Source organism: Dasypus novemcinctus, chromosome 17 (genome assembly GCF_030445035.2).
Source record: "Dasypus novemcinctus isolate mDasNov1 chromosome 17, mDasNov1.1.hap2, whole genome shotgun sequence".
NCBI classification, from domain to species: Eukaryota; Metazoa; Chordata; class Mammalia; order Cingulata; family Dasypodidae; genus Dasypus; species Dasypus novemcinctus.
This window is the reverse complement of record NC_080689.1, coordinates 88,980,345-89,000,188: the sequence shown is the minus strand read 5'-3', so window position 1 is coordinate 89,000,188 and position 19,844 is coordinate 88,980,345. Positions and strand designations below refer to the sequence as shown.

The following is a 19,844-nucleotide window of genomic DNA, read 5'->3' as shown; positions in this document are numbered from 1 at the left end:
CCAAATACACAAAACTGTTCTGTCTCAGGATTCCACCCATTGTCAACACATACACCTACTCTTACCTGGAGATCTAGTTTGACTAAAAACACAAGGAAAAAGGGCCCCTCCAGGCCACCTGGAAGGACCCACATACTGTTAACCTTGTAAACCCCACTACTCTCAAACTTTCAGGTATAGTCCCTTGGATTCATGATACCAGAATTAAAAGAGCACATTCCAATGAAAAACAAAATGACTGGATAACCCACCCTGTACCTGACTGTACCTTGAAAATCCAATTTGCCTGGAGCCACGGAGAAAAACCGACACCTGACTAGATGGACTCCTGTTCCCTGTAGTTCATGCTCCACTTCAGACTTCTCAGCTTTCTGTTTGGAACTGAACTATCAAATACATCTTTCAGAGACTGGAGGGTAGTTAAAAGGATACTAATCTAAATAATGTACTTGTGCCTTGTAAAACGCTTTGATACCTTAAGTTGTTTTCCCACTTAGCATGAGTGATGTCCTATAAAAATTATAAGGGCATCTAAGGGGGTAAATGGTGAGAAATAAAAATCATAACCTTGCAGAAAACTAACGAGCCACTCCAGCCCCCCACATCTATAAATCAGCCCATGATAGCATGACCTTGCAGCAGACTATCTAATGATCCACTCCTGCAAACAACTTCTGTAAATCAACCCACGAGAGTATGGCATTGCAAAAGACTATCTAATGAACCCCTCCTGTTTCTGCTTCTGTAACTCTGCTTGGAAAATTTCACCTAGCAATGCATTAGCCAATGAGCCAGAGCCATGCTAGTCCCACATAGAACTCTATATAAAACCATGAAAATTGAAAAATGGGGGTCAAAATTTGGAGACTGACTCTCCTCTAGGTCTGCATGTGATAAATCTCTTCCTCTGCCATTCCGAGTGTCATTTGGGTTTTACTGCCACTCAGAACTCCTGGGTTTGCTGCAACACTGTGTCCCAGGAGCCCTTCCAAGCCAGGTGGGGCTGCACCATTGTTTGCTTTGGAGCAGGCAAGGGGCTAAATATTTATGACCCTCTTAATCTCCTCAACTACTAAAGAGCCACTGATGGTTGAGGACTAAGAGGGGAGTAGCAATGTTTCTGATCTGAGAAAAGGAGGGGGCTGCCAGAGAGAGCTGGAGAACTATCACAGAGAAAGTTTGGAGTACAAGTCTCATAGCCTCCAGACAGGAAGCTCTGTCACATTGATCCAGTCTGTGTTGCAACAAGTACACTCCAACCAGGCAATGAACTGAGAAGTGCCAAAGAGTGCCATCTGCCAGAAGACCAAGGAATTGCACTCAAGAAAATTAAAATAAGTACAAGAGGCTTTTTCTGGCCTCTTTAGCCTCTTTTCCCAAGGTCCTAAGAATCAAATCTACAGCCAATTTCTGGTCCAGTGCCCAGCTTTGATCAACCAGTAGGACAATCCTAGCAACCTACGTGAGCCAAGAATCAAAGAGCAGTGATAACACACAGTCTTCTGCAATTAAATATCTACAAATGAGAAAGAAATGGAGCAGCTGAGGAAACTACATCCTAATCAGATGCCTAACATCTGCAAAAAAATGAGCCATACTAAGAAAATAGAAGAAATGGCATGAGAAAAAAAAATATTAAGGCCCCAGAAGAGGTGCAAATTTTGAGAGAACTAATCAGTGAGAGGCACACAAATTTCCAAAATAAAATTTGCGGTCACCCCTCCGGCTGAAGCGTGGTTTGCTGGCCTGGCGGGGGAGCGGCCGCGGTAGGCCAAGCCGCTGCCCCCATAATAGGGTGGCTGGTCGAACTCACCGCCACCCCTGAAGGAAGCTCGGCATGGGCGCAGAGTGCCCTCGGGTCTCCCCTTCTCGGCAGCCATGCTTCCGCGGCCGCCCCTCCTCCCGGATGGCGCCACACGATGCCTTCTTTCTCCCTGCGCAGGCGCAGGGGGGGGATTCCAGTCTGCCCTTTTCCCCTCCCCCGACAGCGGCAGCGGCCAGGTGTGGGCGGAGGGATCCAGCCCGCCCTTTTCCCCTCCCCCGACAGCAGCAACAGCCAGGTGTGGGTGGAAAAATCCAGCCTGCCCTTTTCCCTTCCCCCGACAGCAGCGACGGCCAGGCGTGGGTGGGAGACTCGGGTCTGCCCTCCACCCCAGCAGCGGCAGCCACCAATCCCTGGACCCTGCACCTTCCCCCAGCAGCAGCGACGGCCGGTCCCTGGCCGCCGCCCCTCCCCCGTCCAGTGCCGCCCACTGACCTTTCGCTGGCGACCAATCGGAACAGGGCGTGGCTTTGACCGGTCAGCCTTCCCCAGCCCCTATAAAACTGTTGCCTCTCCCTCAGTAAAGTGGACTTGCGTGTTTACCTTGTCTCCACGGTAGTTCTTCTGCCGTGCGCCCTCCAGTCCTGAGAGCCCCCGACAAGGGCCTGGCCTCCCTTGTCCCCAGTTCGTCGCCTGCTTCTCCGGGCGACCCCTTCGTCGCCGGCTTCGCCGGGCGACCCCATCAGCCGAACCGCGCAACCCCTTGTGAGACCGATCCCTCGTCTGCTGCCGGACCGACCCCTCATCCCAAGTGGGACCGACCCCTCGTCCCAAGCGGGACTGACCCCTCGTCCAGAGTTGGACCGACCCCTCGTCCGCAGCCAGACCCCACCTCTACCGACCGAGCAAGCCGCCGCAGCTGGCGCCCAACGTGGGGCAAGGCAACTCCACCACAGCCTCACTCCATAACCTGACGCCCCCCCCCCTCCTCTCGTCTCACCTTGGGACTTCTCTCATGCAACATTGCTGCTACCTGAGCCTTGGCTACCTCATATGATCCACGGCGGTCTGGGAGAATCACTGGATGGCTTTCTCCTTCCATGTCGGGGGCTTATACCGACCCGCTATGATTAAGAGGAGCCTTGGATTTCTCGGGAGCGCGCGCTTGCACGTCTGAAGTAATCCTACCACAGCCCTACGCCCTCCTCTCTTCTCACCTTGGGACTTCTCTCGTGCAACATTGCTGCTACCTGAGCCTTGGCTACCTCATATGATCCACGGCGGTCTGGGAGAATCGCTGGATGGCTTTCTCCTTCCATGTCGGGGGCTTATACCGACCCGCTATGATTAAGAGGAGCCTTGGATTTCTCGGGAGCGCGCGCTTGCACGTCTGAAGTAATCCTACCACAGCCCTACACTCTCCTCTCTTCTCACCCCTATCTTTTCGCTCTGCATTGCTGCTCCTGAACCTTGGTGACCTCATACGATCCACGGCGGTCTGGGAGAATCACTGGATGGCTTTCTCCTTCCATGTCGGGGGCTTATACCGACCCGCTATGATTAAGAGGCGCCAATAAAACTCTCAGGAGCGCGTGCCTGAGCACCTCCACCCCTGCCTTCACCTCTGCCTCCTCCCCTCCACGCTTGCTCCCCTTTGCCTTGCTCCACTGCTCGTCGTCCCGCCCTCCCCTCGTCGGGGCCTTCTCTTGGCCCGCGACCACCGTCGGAGCCCCACCGGCTCCGACCCCTCGTCTCACCGCGCACGTCGGCTCCCATCGCCGCGCTCTCAAGGTAAGGGCCCCTTTTCTTATCGGCTCCAAAAGGCCATTAGCAATGGGTAACATCCTATCTGCTAAGCAAGCCCCACAAGTTCGGGCCCTCGCCGGTCTCCTAGACACTCAGCGGTGTAAGATCTCTTTCAAACAGCTTCAAGTATATTGGGACCTTCTTCTCCCCTTTAATCTGTGGCTTACCACGTGTCAGCTTTGGGACCCGGACACCTATACTCACCTTATAGATAGGGTCACTTTTGCTGTGGAGCAGGAAGGTAAAAGATTCCCTCCTGGCTTATTACAGGCAACATGAAGTCCAGAAGAAATCTTAAAGGGTATAATCTATGATATGCTATATAAACAAGGATTTAAAAGCAGCTATACCAAGAAAGTAAGAATTATGAGTCAACTGTAAATAAATTATATATTTCTGTTAATGTGTTGTAATTGTTCTGTGTTTGTCTGTCTGTTCGTTCAATGTCAACGTATATTGTGATACCTCCGGATGGTAAATATAAATTACTAGAAATCTTTAAAAGAGCTCTATTCAAATGGCCAAAATTTAAATAAGCGCTTATATTAATACTTAAGTTTATTATATTAATACATAAGTTTCAATGTTAATAAGATATCTACAATTAAAAAAATTGTAAGTCTTAATTAACAAAATTAACTGTACGTCTTCATAAAAAGTTGTTCTTGCCTAGATTAAAATGAATAACTTATTTTTCTTCACAGGATAATATAAAGAATGTAAAACTTATATGAATATTAAAAAGGTTAAAAGTTTGTAAAAATGCTAACGGAAATGTAATAAGTTTTGCAAAAAGACGTATTTTGTCCTAAAGTAAGATGGCTAATTTTTCATAAACTCTTGAAACTTAATTTGCATGCGGCAAGTGTAAAAGGTATTGTGATAACTTTACGTGGGGGAATGTGTTCTGTAAAGATAAAATTTATCTTCAATAGTTTACATTAAGGTATTAAATGGCTAATTCCAAAAGGTCATTCTTAAATATATATATATAAAACTAAATTGATGATAATAATAATAAAAGGTAATTTTATAACAGGAAAGATTAACAGCAACCAAGCTCCCCTGCCAACTTGCTTTTAGGAAACGGTTTCTAATATTGCATGCTACTAAGTATTTAAAGAAAAGTTATTCTTAAGGAAACAGAGGATGATTTTGTCTTTGCAGCCATTGTCTACTTAGCAATACCCCTCGCTATCGGCCTAGCCACTGTTGCGCCGGACGATTGGAACCTTAAACAAAGACTCCTCCTCACTGTCATCTTCCTATCTATCGTTACTATATTTACTGCCCTCATTCTCCTTCGTTTATAAAGCAGTCTCCTACAAACCACAAAGCTTCTGTCTTAAACATACCATTCTCAACCCTATCCTCTAAATGATCTTCTCACTTCCCCCACAGCCTTTAATACTATCTTTCTCATAACCTTTGCTTTCTTGATAATATTTTCCGCCATCTGTCTAGCCACTACCACCCCAGAAGATTGTAACCACGGCCCCCCATGCCGCCATCGCTCTCAAGCAGCTCCAGCCCCGCGAAACGGCCCGCAACCTGCTTTCCCCGGCCTGCGGCCTGCTTTCTAGCATCTAATAACGTTTCTGCTTTTAACAGCTCCCCATACTTCTGCGGAGCTTCCTCCTGTCTCGACCTCACTCCTCTTCTCAGCCATCCAAAGCGTCCTTTCTCGTCCCCTGCCCCCCTCCTTTTTTCGCTTGAACCCCTACTGCGTTGCAGATTGGGCCGCCCCATGTCGGCCCGCCCCATTAACATCGGCCTCTCTCGCACCCGTGAAGACTTTGGCCTTCTTATTGTCCTCGCCTACGTCTCCACCACTCCCGACGCTGCCGCCACAACCGTCGCTGGTGCCCTGACGCGACTTGTCCTCACCGCTGCGATCCTCCAGACCATCACACAGTCTGCCTCTACTGCTCTTTGCCGCCAAGAAGAGATCAACTACCTGTAACGCGCTGTCATCCTGGACTTTTAACAAGCAGATGGACCTTATAGTCACCGAGATCAACAAGAATTGGACATTGGCCACCCTTGCTTGCAACGGCAAGATACTGCCCCCCAAATTGTACATTTATCCCCGGCATACTCACCTCCCTCTTCAGCCCCGCTTCCCTCATTGCTTACTGCCTCTTGGGCCTCAGCTACTTGCTGCTGCCATCCTGGTCCTTATTTGAAAAGAAGGGGGAAATGCGGTCACCCCTCGGGCTGAAGCGTGGTTTGCTGGCCTGGTGGGGGAGCGGCCGCGGTAGGCCAAGCCGCTGCCCCCATAATAGGGTGGCTGGTCGAACTCACCGCCACCCCTGAAGGAAGCTGGGCATGGGCGCAGAGTGCCCTCGGGTCTCCCCTTCTTGGCAGCCATGCTTCCGCGGCCGCCCCTCCTCCCGGATGGCGCCACACGATGCCTTCTTTCTCCCTGCGCAGGCGCAGGGTGGGGGATTCCAGTCTGCCCTTTTCCCCTCCCCCGACAGCGGCAGCGGCCAGGTGTGGGCGGAGGGATCCAGCCCGCCCTTTTCCCCTCCCCCGACAGCAGCAACAGCCAGGTGTGGGTGGAAAAATCCAGCCTGCCCTTTTCCCTTCCCCCGACAGCAGCGACGGCCAGGCGTGGGCGGGAGACTCGGGTCTGCCCTCCACCCCAGCAGCGGCAGCCACCAATCCCTGGACCCTGCACCTTCCCCCAGCAGCAGCGACGGCCGGTCCCTGGCCGCCGCCCCTCCCCCGTCCAGTGCCGCCCACTGACCTTTCGCCGGCGACCAATCGGAACAGGGCATGGCTTCGACCGGTCAGCCTTCCCCAGCCCCTATAAAACTGTTGCCTCTCCCTCAGTAAAGTGGACTTGCATGTTTACCTTGTCTCCGCGGTAGTTCTTCTGCCGTGCGCCCTCCAGTCCTGAGAGCCCCCGACAAGGGCCTGGCCTCCCTTGTCCCCAGTTCGTCGCCTGCTTCTCCGGGCGACCCCTTCGTCGCCGGCTTCGCCGGGCGACCCCGTCAGCCGAACCGCGCAACCCCTTGTGAGACCGATCCCTCGTCTGCTGCCGGACCGACCCCTCGTCCCAAGCGGGACCGACCCCTCGTCCAGAGCTGGACCGACCCCTCGTCCGCAGCCAGACCCCACCTCTACCGACTGAGCAAGCCGCCGCAAAATTAATGAATTAGAATACAATATGATTAAAGAGATAAATGACTTCAAGAAGGTATTGAACAATCACAGGGAAGAAATTGAAATCCTGAACAGAAAAGTAACAGAGCTCATGGGAAGGAAAGACAAAATAGGTGAGATCAAAAACATACTTGAGGCATACAACAGCAGACTCAAAATGAAAGAAGAAGGAGTAAGTGATACCAAAGACAGAATAGCTAAAATTGAAGAGAGCAAAGATTGGGGAAAAAATTGAACAGGAGTTCAGAGAGTTGAGTGACAACACAAAATGCTACAATGTATGTGTCATGGGTGTACAGAGGAAAAGAGAAGGAGAAAGGGGCAGAAAGAGTATTTTGAGGAAATAATAGCTGAATATTTCCCAACTCTCATAAAATAAATGAACTTACATGTTCAAGAAGCATTTCATACCCCAATCAGAATAAATCCAAATAGTCTTACTACAAGACATATACTACTCAAAATGTCAAATGTCAAAGATAAAGAGAAAATTCTAGAAGAGCAGGAGAGAAGCAAAGCATCATGTACAAGGCATGTCCAGTAAAACATAACAAAGATTTCTCTTCAGAAACCATGGAGGCAAGAAGACAGCAGTATGATACAATTAGGACAGTAAAAGAGAAAAAATGCCAGCTGAGAATTCTCTATCCAATAAAATTGTCCTTCAAATATGAAGGTGAGTATAAAATATTCACAAACAAACAGAAACTAAGAGAGTTTGCCAAAAAGAATCCACCTTTGTAGGAAATAATAAAGGAAACCTTAGAATCTGATAGAAAAAGACAAGTAAGACAGGTTTTTAGGATAGTGTAGAAGAAAGAATAGCAGAAAGGATAACCAAAAGAGTAAAAAGACAAAATAAGATATGACATATGAAAACCAAAGAATTAAATGAAGTAAATAATGCATCTACAGTAATATCATTGAATGTGAATGGATTAAACTCCCCAATCAAATGATACAGGCTGACAGAATGGATAAAAAAGCATGAGCCATCCATATGCTCATATGCTGCTCACCTTAGACCCAGGGATACAAACCAGCTGGAAGTGCAAGGTTGGAAAAAGAGACTCCATGCAAACAGTAACCAGATAAAGCAGGGGTAGCTATACTATTATCAGACAACAAAAGACTTTAAATGCCAAAAAGTTATGAGATACAGAAGGTCATATATTAAGAAAAGGGACAATACTTCAGGAAGATATAATAGCCATAAGCATCTATGCCACAAAATACATGAGACAAACTCTGGGAAACCTGAAGGGAGAAATAGACATCTCTACCATAATCATTGGAGACTTCAAACAGCACTCACATCATTAGACAGAATAACTAGACAGAAGATCAACAAGAAAATAGAGAACTTGAACAATGCGATAAAAAGTTAGACCTAACAGACATGTACAGAACACTGCATCAAAACTCAGCGGGTTATACATTCTTCTCAAGTGCCCATGGATCTTTCTCTAGAATAGACCACATGTTGGGGCACAATGCAGCTCTCAATAAATATAAAAAATTGAAATTATACAAAGCTTCTTCTCCGATCATAATGGAACTGAACTGGAAATAGTAGTCAGCAAAAAAGTAAAGCAAATGTGTACAGGCTAAACAACACACTCCTAAATCATCAATGGGTCAAGGAAGAAATTGCAAATGAAATCAGTAAATATATTTAGAAAAATGAAAATGAGAACACAATTTATCAAACCTTATGTGATTCAGCGAAGGCAACCTTGAGAGGGAAATTTATAGCCCTAAATGCGTATATTAAAAAGGAATAAAGAGTTAAAGTCAAAGATTCAACTGAACCACTAAGAAACTAGAAAAATAACAGCAAACCAATCCCAAGCAAGCAGAGGGAAAGAAATAAGAAAGATTAGAGCAGAAATAAATGAAATTGAGAACAAAAAGCAATAGGGAAAATAAACAAAAGCTGGTTCTTTTGGAAGATCAATAAAATTGACAAACCTCTAACTAGACTAACAAAGAAAAAGAGAGACAAGATGCAAATAAATACAATCTCACCCAAAGTCTTCCAGAAAAGACCAAGTTCTTAACATTGCCCTGGAACTGCACTCTAAGGAATGAGTCAGGAGACACAGCTTCTTGGGCAGACAGAGGAAGTGTGCATGCACAGCGCTGTGGGGGGAGGAAACAGCTGGTGCAGCAAGGAAACACCTACAGGCCGGCAAGGGAGGGGGTTTGTGCTGGAGGCTGAAGCTCTGTGGGAGGAAGGCTGCTATCCTGCTGACAGTGATAATGTCCTCCATCTCCAACCTGCAGCTTGGTGATAGTGAGCGTGAAATCTGTTCCAGAACCTCTGCCACTGAATCGATCGGGGACTCCAGATGCTTGGGCTGATGCGTAATAGATGAGCAGTTTAGGAGCCTGTCCTGGTTTCTGCTGGTACCAGTCTATGCTTCTGCTCATACTCTGACTGGGCTTGCAGCTGATGGTGATGGTGTCTCCTGGAGACACAGCCATGGAGGCTAGAGACTGGATCATCACAATGTCACCACTGGACCCTGCATCAGAATGGACAATGACACACATCCCTACCACTTTATCAGAGACAGATTAAGCGCATCATTTTAAATGTGCTTTCTAATGATATCTAATTAAATAACAGCACATAAATGGGCTATTTTGGAAAGAGGTATTATGTCCACTGCATTTTAAAATCTGAATTCTTCAAAGATGTTATTCTGAAGACATTGAGGCACTTTTAAAGTTTTCACCAGAAATCCAGATGAGCAGGGACATGAGGATCTGCATCTTTGAGAACATCTTACTGAAACTGCCTGCACAAAACTTCCCAGTTGACATTGAAAAGTGATCATTTTTATAGAATCTGAGAAGCTGACCTTGTCCTGGGGGAGCCTATGGAAAGAAAACAGTGCACGTGGAGAAAATGTATGGGCAGTGAGTGGTGAACTAATCAATGGAAATAAGAGTTTAAAATATCAACACAAAGAGTCTAATTTTGTGACAACTCAGAAGCTTTAATACAAACTTAGAATCTCTAAAACTACAAACAAGTATCAGATTTAATGAAGAGCTTTTACTTTAAGTTAAAAATATATTTAGGCTGGTGGGTTTGCTGATGTTGACCTGTGCCCCCAGTTCACCTCCTTCTGGTCTCTGCCAGCTGCATCTCTGACCTAAAATTGCTTTCAAAATGACTGACCAAGCAAAGTCAGGGCTGGGCCAAGGAAGCTGGCAGCAGGTCAGTGTGGTTCCTTCAGACATAAAGTCCTTTAAGAACCCAGGAAGGAGCACCAGGCCTCTGTTTTCTTCCTTCTGCAGCTCCTACCTCTACAAACAGGGATTCATCTTACCAGGGTCCAGCTGCTCAGTGTTTCAGCTGGGCAACCTGCTGTGCTGTCATGTGTGGGGACATCTGTGGGGGCCACATGCTGCTACCTGCTCCCCAAGACTTTTGGCAAACAGTTGGTGGTCTCCTGCTTTACTGGTAAAGTGGCCCGTGCAATTTCATTTGTGTAACAGACTGGATCCATGCTATCATCCTTCATCCCTGTAGATGCGCTTTTCTTCTGGGAAGCTGCTCTTAAGTTGACACCATTTCCCTAGTGGTCTAAGTTCCTGGGACACTCTGAAAAATTTATCCAGAAACACCTGTAATTTGAATGGAACAAGAAACTTTCATCATTGAAATAGTAGAAAAGAGGGTTTCCTCTGCAATTTCTTGCTAATGACCTACCTCCTGTACAATCCAAGGGAAGCAAGCTGATGAACTGCATGGGTCTTGTACATGGAGCTGAAATGCACAATGACGTCTGTGCTTCTGTTCATGTTCAGATGCCCTGATGTCACCATGTTTAAAAAACCTCCTTCTGATCTCATGTCCCAACAATTAAGCTGATTGCAAACAGAATGCTAAGGATGAATAGAGCAATCTTGTATGTTTTAGATATCTTCTTGAGAAATTCACAACCATCTAGATGAGAGGGCAATGCCCTTGATTCACCTGAATCCAATGACCATCATTACATTTTCTGAATTTTCTTTCTGTATTGGAGTCCCTTTTACCTTCTTCTCCTCAGAGGAGAGACTCAGCACACCAGGATATCAGTCAGTGCACCGTCTGAACGATCTTCAATTTGTCATTTGACAAGAAGTGCATAGGAATAATTTTCTTTTTTATTTTAATTAAAAGAGAAAAACTTGGTTTCTGATATTATTTTGTTGTATTTTAATTACCATATAGTTTCCATTGCTCCCTGCAGCTACAGCATTGACTTGGCAGAGACCATGTTAATATGTCCAAGGACAGAAGGACCTGAACAGAAACCTGCACAGCTCTGTGATTTTGTGCCCTACAAGAGCAGCTCACAACTACTTACCAGAAGTGATGCCCTTGAGCACACCTGCTGGATTTTTCATCTTGTTGAGAGCTTTTATCTAGGCCACTTGCTCTATATCAATGCTTGGGAATACTCATGTTCAGCAGGAAAAGTGAATTCCTAGATCATGTTTTGGGGCATCTTAAAATCCCTTTCACATCAAGGATTTCCTTTTAAAATTGTGTTTCTTTAAAAGAATCTTTGTGCTGGCATAGGTGGAAGGAAGGATAAACAAGGAAGTTTTGCATGGTTACAAGTCCCCCTGCCATTTAGCAGAACTCTTAAATAGTTCACCCTTCTGATTTTGCAGCAATGTGTCTTCCCACTTGTGAGTTTACCAGTAATTTCCCAAATACATGGATATAAATGGGTTCAGTTTCTGAAAATAATCTTGGTGAAATAATAATAATATACTCTGGGGGGAAAAACAGAGGAAAGAAAGAAGACTAGAGAACATTAAATAAAAGAAGAGGAAAGAGTAGAGGGGAAGAGAAGAAAATGTATAACTTTGGGTCCAAATTTTATAAAAGTCAAGGACCGAAAATATGTTTAACTCTAAAGCCATTTTTATCCTGAAGGTATTCAAGGACAGTAAAAATAGTTGACCTCTGATTCCAGGGCTATACAAGAGTCTGAGTGATAAAAGACAGTCAAGAATTTTCCCATGTGGGGTTCATTATCCTGAAGGACCCTACCATGTACTATGTGCTAGAGAGGCACAAATCCCAAAGTAAAGATGAACCAAAGTAAAAGTGGAATCTATCCTTCTGCAACAGAGAGGAACTAATAGAAAGGTTTGTTTTGTTACAGAGTGGATAATAAAAAGATATTATAGCGGTCTAAAGAGAAACATAACTGATAAGAGCTATCTGTAAATACTAACTTGGTGCAAAATTAATTGTGGTGTTGCATTGTTGAAATTGCCATTTGATATTGGCATACATGGTTAAATAAATGTAATTATGTTATACATTGTTTTAATGTAAATTTTTCATTTTATATTTCTTTGCAATTGACTTATTAATTGCTGTTTATTTTATATTTATTTTAGACTATGGAAATGATATTAGACAAAAAGCAAATTTGAGCGATTTTCTTATTTGAGTACAAAATGGGTCATAAAACAGCAGAAACAACTCACATGATCAGCAATGCATTTTGTCAGGATCTGCAAACTAATGTACAGTGCAGTGGTGGGTCAAGAAGTTTTGCAAGGGAGATAAGAGCCTGGAAGATGAGGAGCATAGTGCCCAGCCACCAGAAGTTGACAACGTCCAACTGAGAGCAATCATCAAAGCTGATCCTTAGACAACAGCACCAGAAGTTGATAAAGAACTCAACATCAGCCCTTCCATGGCATTTTAAGCAAATTGGAAAGGTGAAAAAGCTTAATAAGTGGGTGTCTCATGAGCTAACTGAAAATTTTTAAAAATTGTTGTTTTGAAGGGTTGTCTTCTCTTACTCTATGCAAAAACAAATCATTTCTTCATCAGATTGTGACATGGAACAAAAAGTGGGTTTTATACAACAACCTCGTGACAACCATCTGAGTTGCTAGACCAAGAAGAAGCTCCAAGCACTTCCTAAAGGCAAATTAGCACCGTGTGGGCGAGTGCCGGCCCATGAGCAAGACCTTGCACTTCAACATGCTCAAATTCACCAAGGCTGCTGGCACCAAGAGGCTATTCTAGATGTTCTGAGACTGGACCCCTGTCCGACTCCTTGGCACAGTATAAATAAAGTTTGTTCACATCTACAAAAAAAACAAAAAACAAAAAAGAACTTGCACCAAAAACTGGTCTTGGTCACTGTTTGTTCATCTGCTTCCAGTCTGATCCACCATAGCTTTATGAATCCTGGTGAAACCATTACATCTGTGAAGCATTCTCAGCAAATCCATGAGATACACTGAAAATTGCCATGCCTGTAGCCTGCAGAAAGGGCCCAAATCTCCATGACAGTGCTTGACTGCATGTCACACAACCAATGCTTCAAAAGTTGAATGAATTGGGCTATGACGTTTTGCCTCATCTGCCTTTTTCACACAACTTCTTACCAATTGACTGCCAGTTCTTCAAGCATCTCAACAACTTTTGGCAGAAAAAACACTTCAACAACCAGCAGGATTCAGAAAATGCTTTCCAAGTGTTCATCAATTTCAAAAGCACAGATATTTATGCTACAGGAATAAATAAAAATGTGCTGATTGTAATGATTTCTATTTTGATTAAGAAAGATGTGTTTGAGCCTAGTTATAATGATCTAAAATTCACAATCCAAAACCACAATCCATTTTGCACCAACCTAAAAATATTAGAAGAGTTTATAAAATTGTCTTACATGACTGTGGGGATGCACACATCCAAATTGGGTAAAGCACTGCATGCTGGGAGCTCCAAAGAAAGTTTTTCACGTATTTCCCAGAAGAACCTGGCAGGCTGAAGTAGAGACATTCTCTCTTCGGGCTGCTTGCAATTTACTGATGATTTAAATCTGCACTGTAACAATTAGGCCAGCTCTTGCTTCAACAAATGGGTGCCATTACCTGGACAAGTTGACACATGAATCTAACCATTACAAAAGACAAAACTTCAAACCAGAGGCAAGGAACACAGCCTCATGAGCACCACCTCTTTGGTGGGCCTTATTTGGTAATACGTAATAATCTACTTCTCCAATATAACAAAGCTATACTCATAGATAATACAACTAACTACTCATGATTCTTCTAATCCTTTATGTGAACCTATAATTTTAAATACACCTATTAAATATATCTCTCAGAGTCTTATGTCTTTGAAGTATTCATGTGCTGGTTGAGACCTGAATCCCAGAAGAATTGCTGCTAACTCCTCTCCAGTTCTTCATCATATACCCTCAGAGCAAATGCTGTCTTTGAAAATAAGCAACAAGATGCTTAGATGTCACCCTTAGCACTGTCCTTTAGGTCAGTTTGTCAAATAACAAAGTGATTAGTATCCTAAAGTGTAACCCCTCCACTTACTGGTGATAAGTAAAATGGCCTCAGCTCCAAAGTTGTCATAGAGCAGGTTCTTCATTTACTACCACCCAAAATTACTGATATTTTTAGACTTATGCAAACAACATCAGGATCACTTCTATACTTAGAACACCAACTTAGGAACAAATAAAACAGAAGCCCTGACCTCATAAAGCTTTTGTTTTACTGGAAGGGACAAACAATAGACAAATATTATCTCTGTATCCTCTCTTACCCTGCTTCTCTGAGATTTCCTCTCCTGTGTGCTAGGTGCACAGTGCAGGTACCACAGCTCTTTTCTCCTCTGACTTGCCTTTCAGGAAGCTGAGGTGGATTCCTCAAGGTGGTGCCCACTGCCCCCTTCCCTCCTTTCCCTCCTACTGGGATGGGCATGCTCACAGCACCCCTCTGGTAGGCACAACTGTCCCTGGGTGACATGATGCAGTAGTGTCTCACTGCAGTTCCTGGTGCTTAGGGAGATGAGCTCCCACTCTACCTCCAGGTCCTCTGACTTTTGTAGGAAGAGTGATGGAACCCAGCTAATTGGAGGGTTGAGTGGGGTTATCTGCCCCCAGCTGCTTCTCAGGATCTCTAGGAAAGGACAAAGTAAGCCATGAAATCTCCAGTGTCCCTGTTGTACACCAAACTCTGCCTGAACCAGAGGTTCCCTGCAGACTCACCTAACAATCATTATTAGAGTCTATAAATGCTCTAATAATGATTGTAGTGATGAATGCACAAATATGTAATTAAGCCAAATACCATTGATTGTACAATTTGGGTGAATTGTATGTTTTATTAGCATGTATCAATAAAATTTATTTGTTTAAAATATGTAGCAGTAAAACTGATATTTAAAAATTGAAAGGGGAAGAACTCTTTAGGAATAAGATAAAATCAAATTGAACACTCTAACCCTTTGCAATATTGGAACATTCCTCTTCAGTATGAATTTAAATGAATAAAAATATATATCTGATTTTTTTCTTTAAAATATCATTTTGTCTCCATTTGTAATTCATCTTTACATTCCTGTATTCCATATAGATCTGTGCTGTATTGAGTTTTCCTTTCAACAAGTTATAATCTCTGTCTGGTTCCCTCATATCATATGAGTAAAATAGAAATTTTAACACAAATTTTTTATATCCTTAGGAAAATCATGATTTTACTTTTTCTGAAAAATATATTTTAACAAATCTATTTTCATTTTCCCTAATGCCTCATATTCTCACTTCCCTCCTTACCCAGATTAAATTCTGTGATGCTGCTTAATAATGATTCCCTTACACACATCAAGAAATCACTTGCCCTTTCTGTATTTTATTATCTTTATCCAGCAAAACGCTACCCATGGTAAAAACCCCACACTTCACATGCCCATATCCATGTCTCTGTGACTGGAGAAACGTTCTAACTTGTCTCACTTTAAATTTATGAGCACTCACCTCATAAGGGTGCTGAATCTTGCCTCTCAATCACACATAATTTCTCAGGACCCTTCACTCTATACTCACCCTTTTTATCTTTCAAGTTCTAACATCCCCCACATGGATGAACATGCTAGTAAAACCTGGGCATTTATAATCTATAATGGGAAATTATAGTCTGTAAATTAGCTCACTTTATCATTTGTCAGCCCCTTCTTTTCTACTTGGGACCCATGATATATTTTTTTCTCTCATTTCTCTTCCTTCCCTGCCTGAATAATTTACTGACCTAACTAAAGAAAAAATAAGTACAAAAATTTAAAAACACTAAAAAACGAGGAACAAATCCAGAAGTCCCTCCTATGTATCCTCTGATTGAGGGATGCTCAAATGGAGGTTTTTCTCTTGTAGTATCACAAATATATCATACCACTGTCTTCTTGTCTCCATGGTTTCTTGTGAGAAATCAGTACTCCATCTTATTGGGTATCCTTATTTTTTTGCATTGCTTTTATCTTGTTCTCAGAATTCTCACTTTGTCTTTGGCATTTGACATTTTGATGAGTGTGTGTCTTGAAGTTGGTCTATTTGGATTATTTTGAATGGGAGTACATTGGGCTCCTTAGACATGGATATCTATGTCCTTCAATAGGATTGGGAAATTTTCTAACATTGTTTCCTCAGATATTAGTTTTATCCCCTTTCCCTTCCCTTCTACTTCTGGGATACCCATGACATGTATGTGTTCATGATTTTTCATGTCATTAGTTCCCTGAGACCTTGTTCAATTTTTTCCATTCTTTTCTTCATCCGTTCATTTCTATGTTCACTTTCAGAGGTCAATTTTTAAGCTAACCAATCATTTCTTTTGCTTCCTCAAATCTGCTATTTGTGATTCCAATATTTTTTAATTTGACATATTGCACCATTCATTCCCATAAGATCTGCTTTTTCCAATGTATGCCTTCAAATTTTACTTTGTTCTCTTCCAGTGTCTTCTTAATATCCTTAATCTCTTTAGCCATCTCATTGAATGTATTAAGGAGATTTGTTTGCATATTTATGATTAGTTGTCTCACCTTCTTTATGTCATCTGGAGGCTTATCTTGTTCTTTTAACTGGGCCATATCTTCCTGTTTCTTGGTGTGGATTATAATTTTTGGTCGTGTCTTGGTATCTGGCTTACTAGAGTATTTACTCTGGGTGTAGTTTTTCTCATTAGTTTCAGGCTTCCTGCCCTTTCTCCCTTGCTGGTTGTGCAGTAGGAGCCAAGGATGTAGTTGGTGTTACAAGATATGGAGGCTGAAGCTGTGCTCATTGCACCAGGTACCAAGGAAGCTTCTCCCAACTTTCTCCTTTGCCAGGGGTAGGGACAAAGTCCCAGCTATGTGGAATAATACAAGTTGTGCAGGCCTAGACTGTAGCTGCCTAGAGAAACTGATGAAGCTTCACACCCCTTTCTCCCTTGCCTTGGGTAGGGGTGGAGCTGTAGGTGTGGGCAACAATCTATGCGGTTCAGGTCCAAAGATGACCACAGTTGCCCCAGTAGAATTCTGATTATTCAGTCTTTGCAGCCAAATGTACTGTTCATTAACTGGATAGGCTTGTGCAGGGTCCGACAGCCTCCTGCCTGCCAGAGTTGGGGCTGAAGTCTGAGCTAAGGTTGCAGGGTGATTTGGGTGAAAAAAAAAACTGGTTACTAGAGTCACTGTGATTTTTCTTCAGTATGATTTGGTCACATGCTGGGGAAAGGGTCAAAATGGAAAGCAACAGCCTCTCCATGACTTCAATAGTTTCAAACTTAAGATGTTCTTAGCGTTATACTTTAGCCAGCCAAATGTACTAATCAGTAGCTGCAAGCAGTGGCCTAACATTTCCTCCTCCCCTGTTTTTGGGAATGGAGCTTCCAATTCTAGCCACAGAATTGCTCCTGGGTGACTTGCATTGCCAACATTGGTTGATCGACTGCCTCTGAGACTTGGCCAGTAATTTCCTAGAGAGGCTGCCTCAGGTCCCTCAGCTTCCTCCCTGTAGAGGTGGGGCTGGGGCCTAGGCTAGAACTGCAATATGGCCTGGATGGAATGAAGCCGGTTCCTACTAGCACTGTGAATTTCATTCCTCCCAGCTTCCTCTCTGCCAGGCACTGAGTTAAGATGCCAGTTACCGGACTCTTTCTCACTTGAAAAATTTCAAAGTTTAGCTGTTCTGAGGGTTATATTTTTGTCCACCAAATTTACTCATTAGTAGCTGAAGTTGGTGCCCAACCGTCTCTTCCTCCCCCATATTTTGAAAGTGGCGCTTTCAATTCCAGCCACAGAACAAAGGCCAAACTGAAATCAACATATGTCACTAGCTGAGCATCATCCCTTATAACCTAAGCATTCTTCAATGAGTATAGTATATTAAGGCACCCACAGTTACTGTTTGATGGTAATAAGAAATGAAAATAGCTATCTAAATTAAAAAAGAAGTTAGAGTAGCAAATCAAAGCATCTTTTGTGAAAAGGAAAAGAAAGACATGGATGGCAAAGGGTCCAGTGAAGGAAAGAGTAAAGGAGGTAAATGACCTTCCACAGGGGAAGCTTTGAATAGGAAGGTTCAAGGATTTAATCTTGGGAAGGAACCGAGTTGGAGGATCATGGGGGAGAAGGAGAAGATGGAAGGGATAAGGAAAGAAGATGGTGAATTTTAAAAATTAAGGAGATACAGTGAAGAGAGAATCAATCAATCAGGCTGTAATTTAGAAGACCCTAGCCTAGACGGTCAATTCACCCTGTCCTTTGATCTCCCCAATAAAAAAAAGATTTCTACGGTACAGTCCCCTAAAGGATGTGGTTTCTCATACAGATGAGGGACACAAATATATTCAAGTTTATCTGAAGAAGAAGCAGCTGGTGCTGCAAGACTCACTGCCCTACAGCCCTGGGGGGAGGTTTGTGTTCGAGGTTGAAGCACTGTGGGAGGATAGCTGCTACGTTGCTGACAGTAATAATGTCCCAGATCTTCAGGTTGGAGTCTGCTGATGGTGAGAGTGAAATCTGTCCCAGACCCACTGCCACTGAATCGATCAGGGACCCCAGATGGCCCGTTGGATGCATCATAGATGAGCAGTTTAGGAGCCTGTCCTGGTTTCTGGTGGTACCAGGCTAAGTAGCTGCTAACACTCTGACTGGCCTTGCACTTGAGGGTGACAGTGTCTCCTGCAGATGCAGCCACAGAGCCTGGAGACTGGGTCAGCACGATGTCCCCATGGGCACCTGAAACCAGAAAAGAACATAGAGCATACATTCAACCACAAATGTATAAAATATGTATCTAAATGGAGGTTTACTTATTTATCATATATATTCAGATTTGCTTTAGATTATTTAGATTTGCTCATTCTGCATGTTAAAACCATTCTCAAAATTTATAAAGATAATAAATACCCTTCTAAACCTCTCACCTGAGGCCCAGAACACCAGCAGGACAAGCAGTTGGGAATGTGGCATCATCTTGCTCACCCGCCTGATGTACTCAGTCCCCATTTCCAGGGAAACTGCATTAATAGAGCTCTGAGCAGACAACCAAGTCCCTAAGGAGCATATGCAAATCAATAGAGAGTATAAAGTCTAACGTACCTGTGCAGTGAGTTGTGAGGATAAATAATGGAAAGAGATAAAAATACCATGACCACAGGAAATGTAACTACACTCCTGCAAAAGGCGAGACATCAACTAACACCACAACTTTTAAAAATATTCAGCACAATTCAGAAAATGAAATATTTTATCAGCAGTTGTGTTCTTTCAAATTAATTGCAGCCATCTTGAAAACAAAATGAATTTCTAATAAAATACATGCATCTGTATGTGTAATATCAGAACTTAATTAAATGTTATAAATATGGTGCCAAAATCTAGGTGGGATATACTCATATCATTGGATAGATTAAGATGTAGTGCATGTGGTCTGTATCTATCTCAGTCTATTCTAAATTTTAAACAGATATTTGAAGCTCCTCTTCAATATCCCAAAGGAACCTCACTTAATATATCCAAAACAAGTCCTCTGTATTGCCCTTAATACAGTATTACTCCCAGAAATGAGTCACCAAATACTTACAAGTCACCCTTAGGACTGTCATTTAAGCCGATCACTTTCTAAAATCACTAATGTAGTGATTAGCAGACCTGAAGTGTAACACCTCCACCTAGAGGTCATAGGTAAAATAGCTTCAGCTGCGAAGGTCTGATACAACAGTTCATTTACTCCTACCCAAAACTAATGATACTTTTAGAACTATGCAGATAACAATATCATGAACACTT

The 19,844-nt window shown here is 43.4% G+C and overlaps 2 gene segments (V, D, J or C); both read right to left on the bottom strand.

Moving 5' to 3' along the window:
- The window catches only part of LOC131273808 (immunoglobulin kappa variable 3-11-like), a 911,457-nt gene that overhangs the window by 171,391 nt on the left and 720,222 nt on the right, over positions 1-19,844 (bottom strand).
- Positions 10,262-19,038, bottom strand: LOC101429891 (immunoglobulin kappa variable 3-11-like). The segment is given in 3 exon segments: positions 10,262-10,375; positions 18,445-18,791; positions 18,980-19,038. Coding segments are annotated over 3 exon segments (510 nt in total).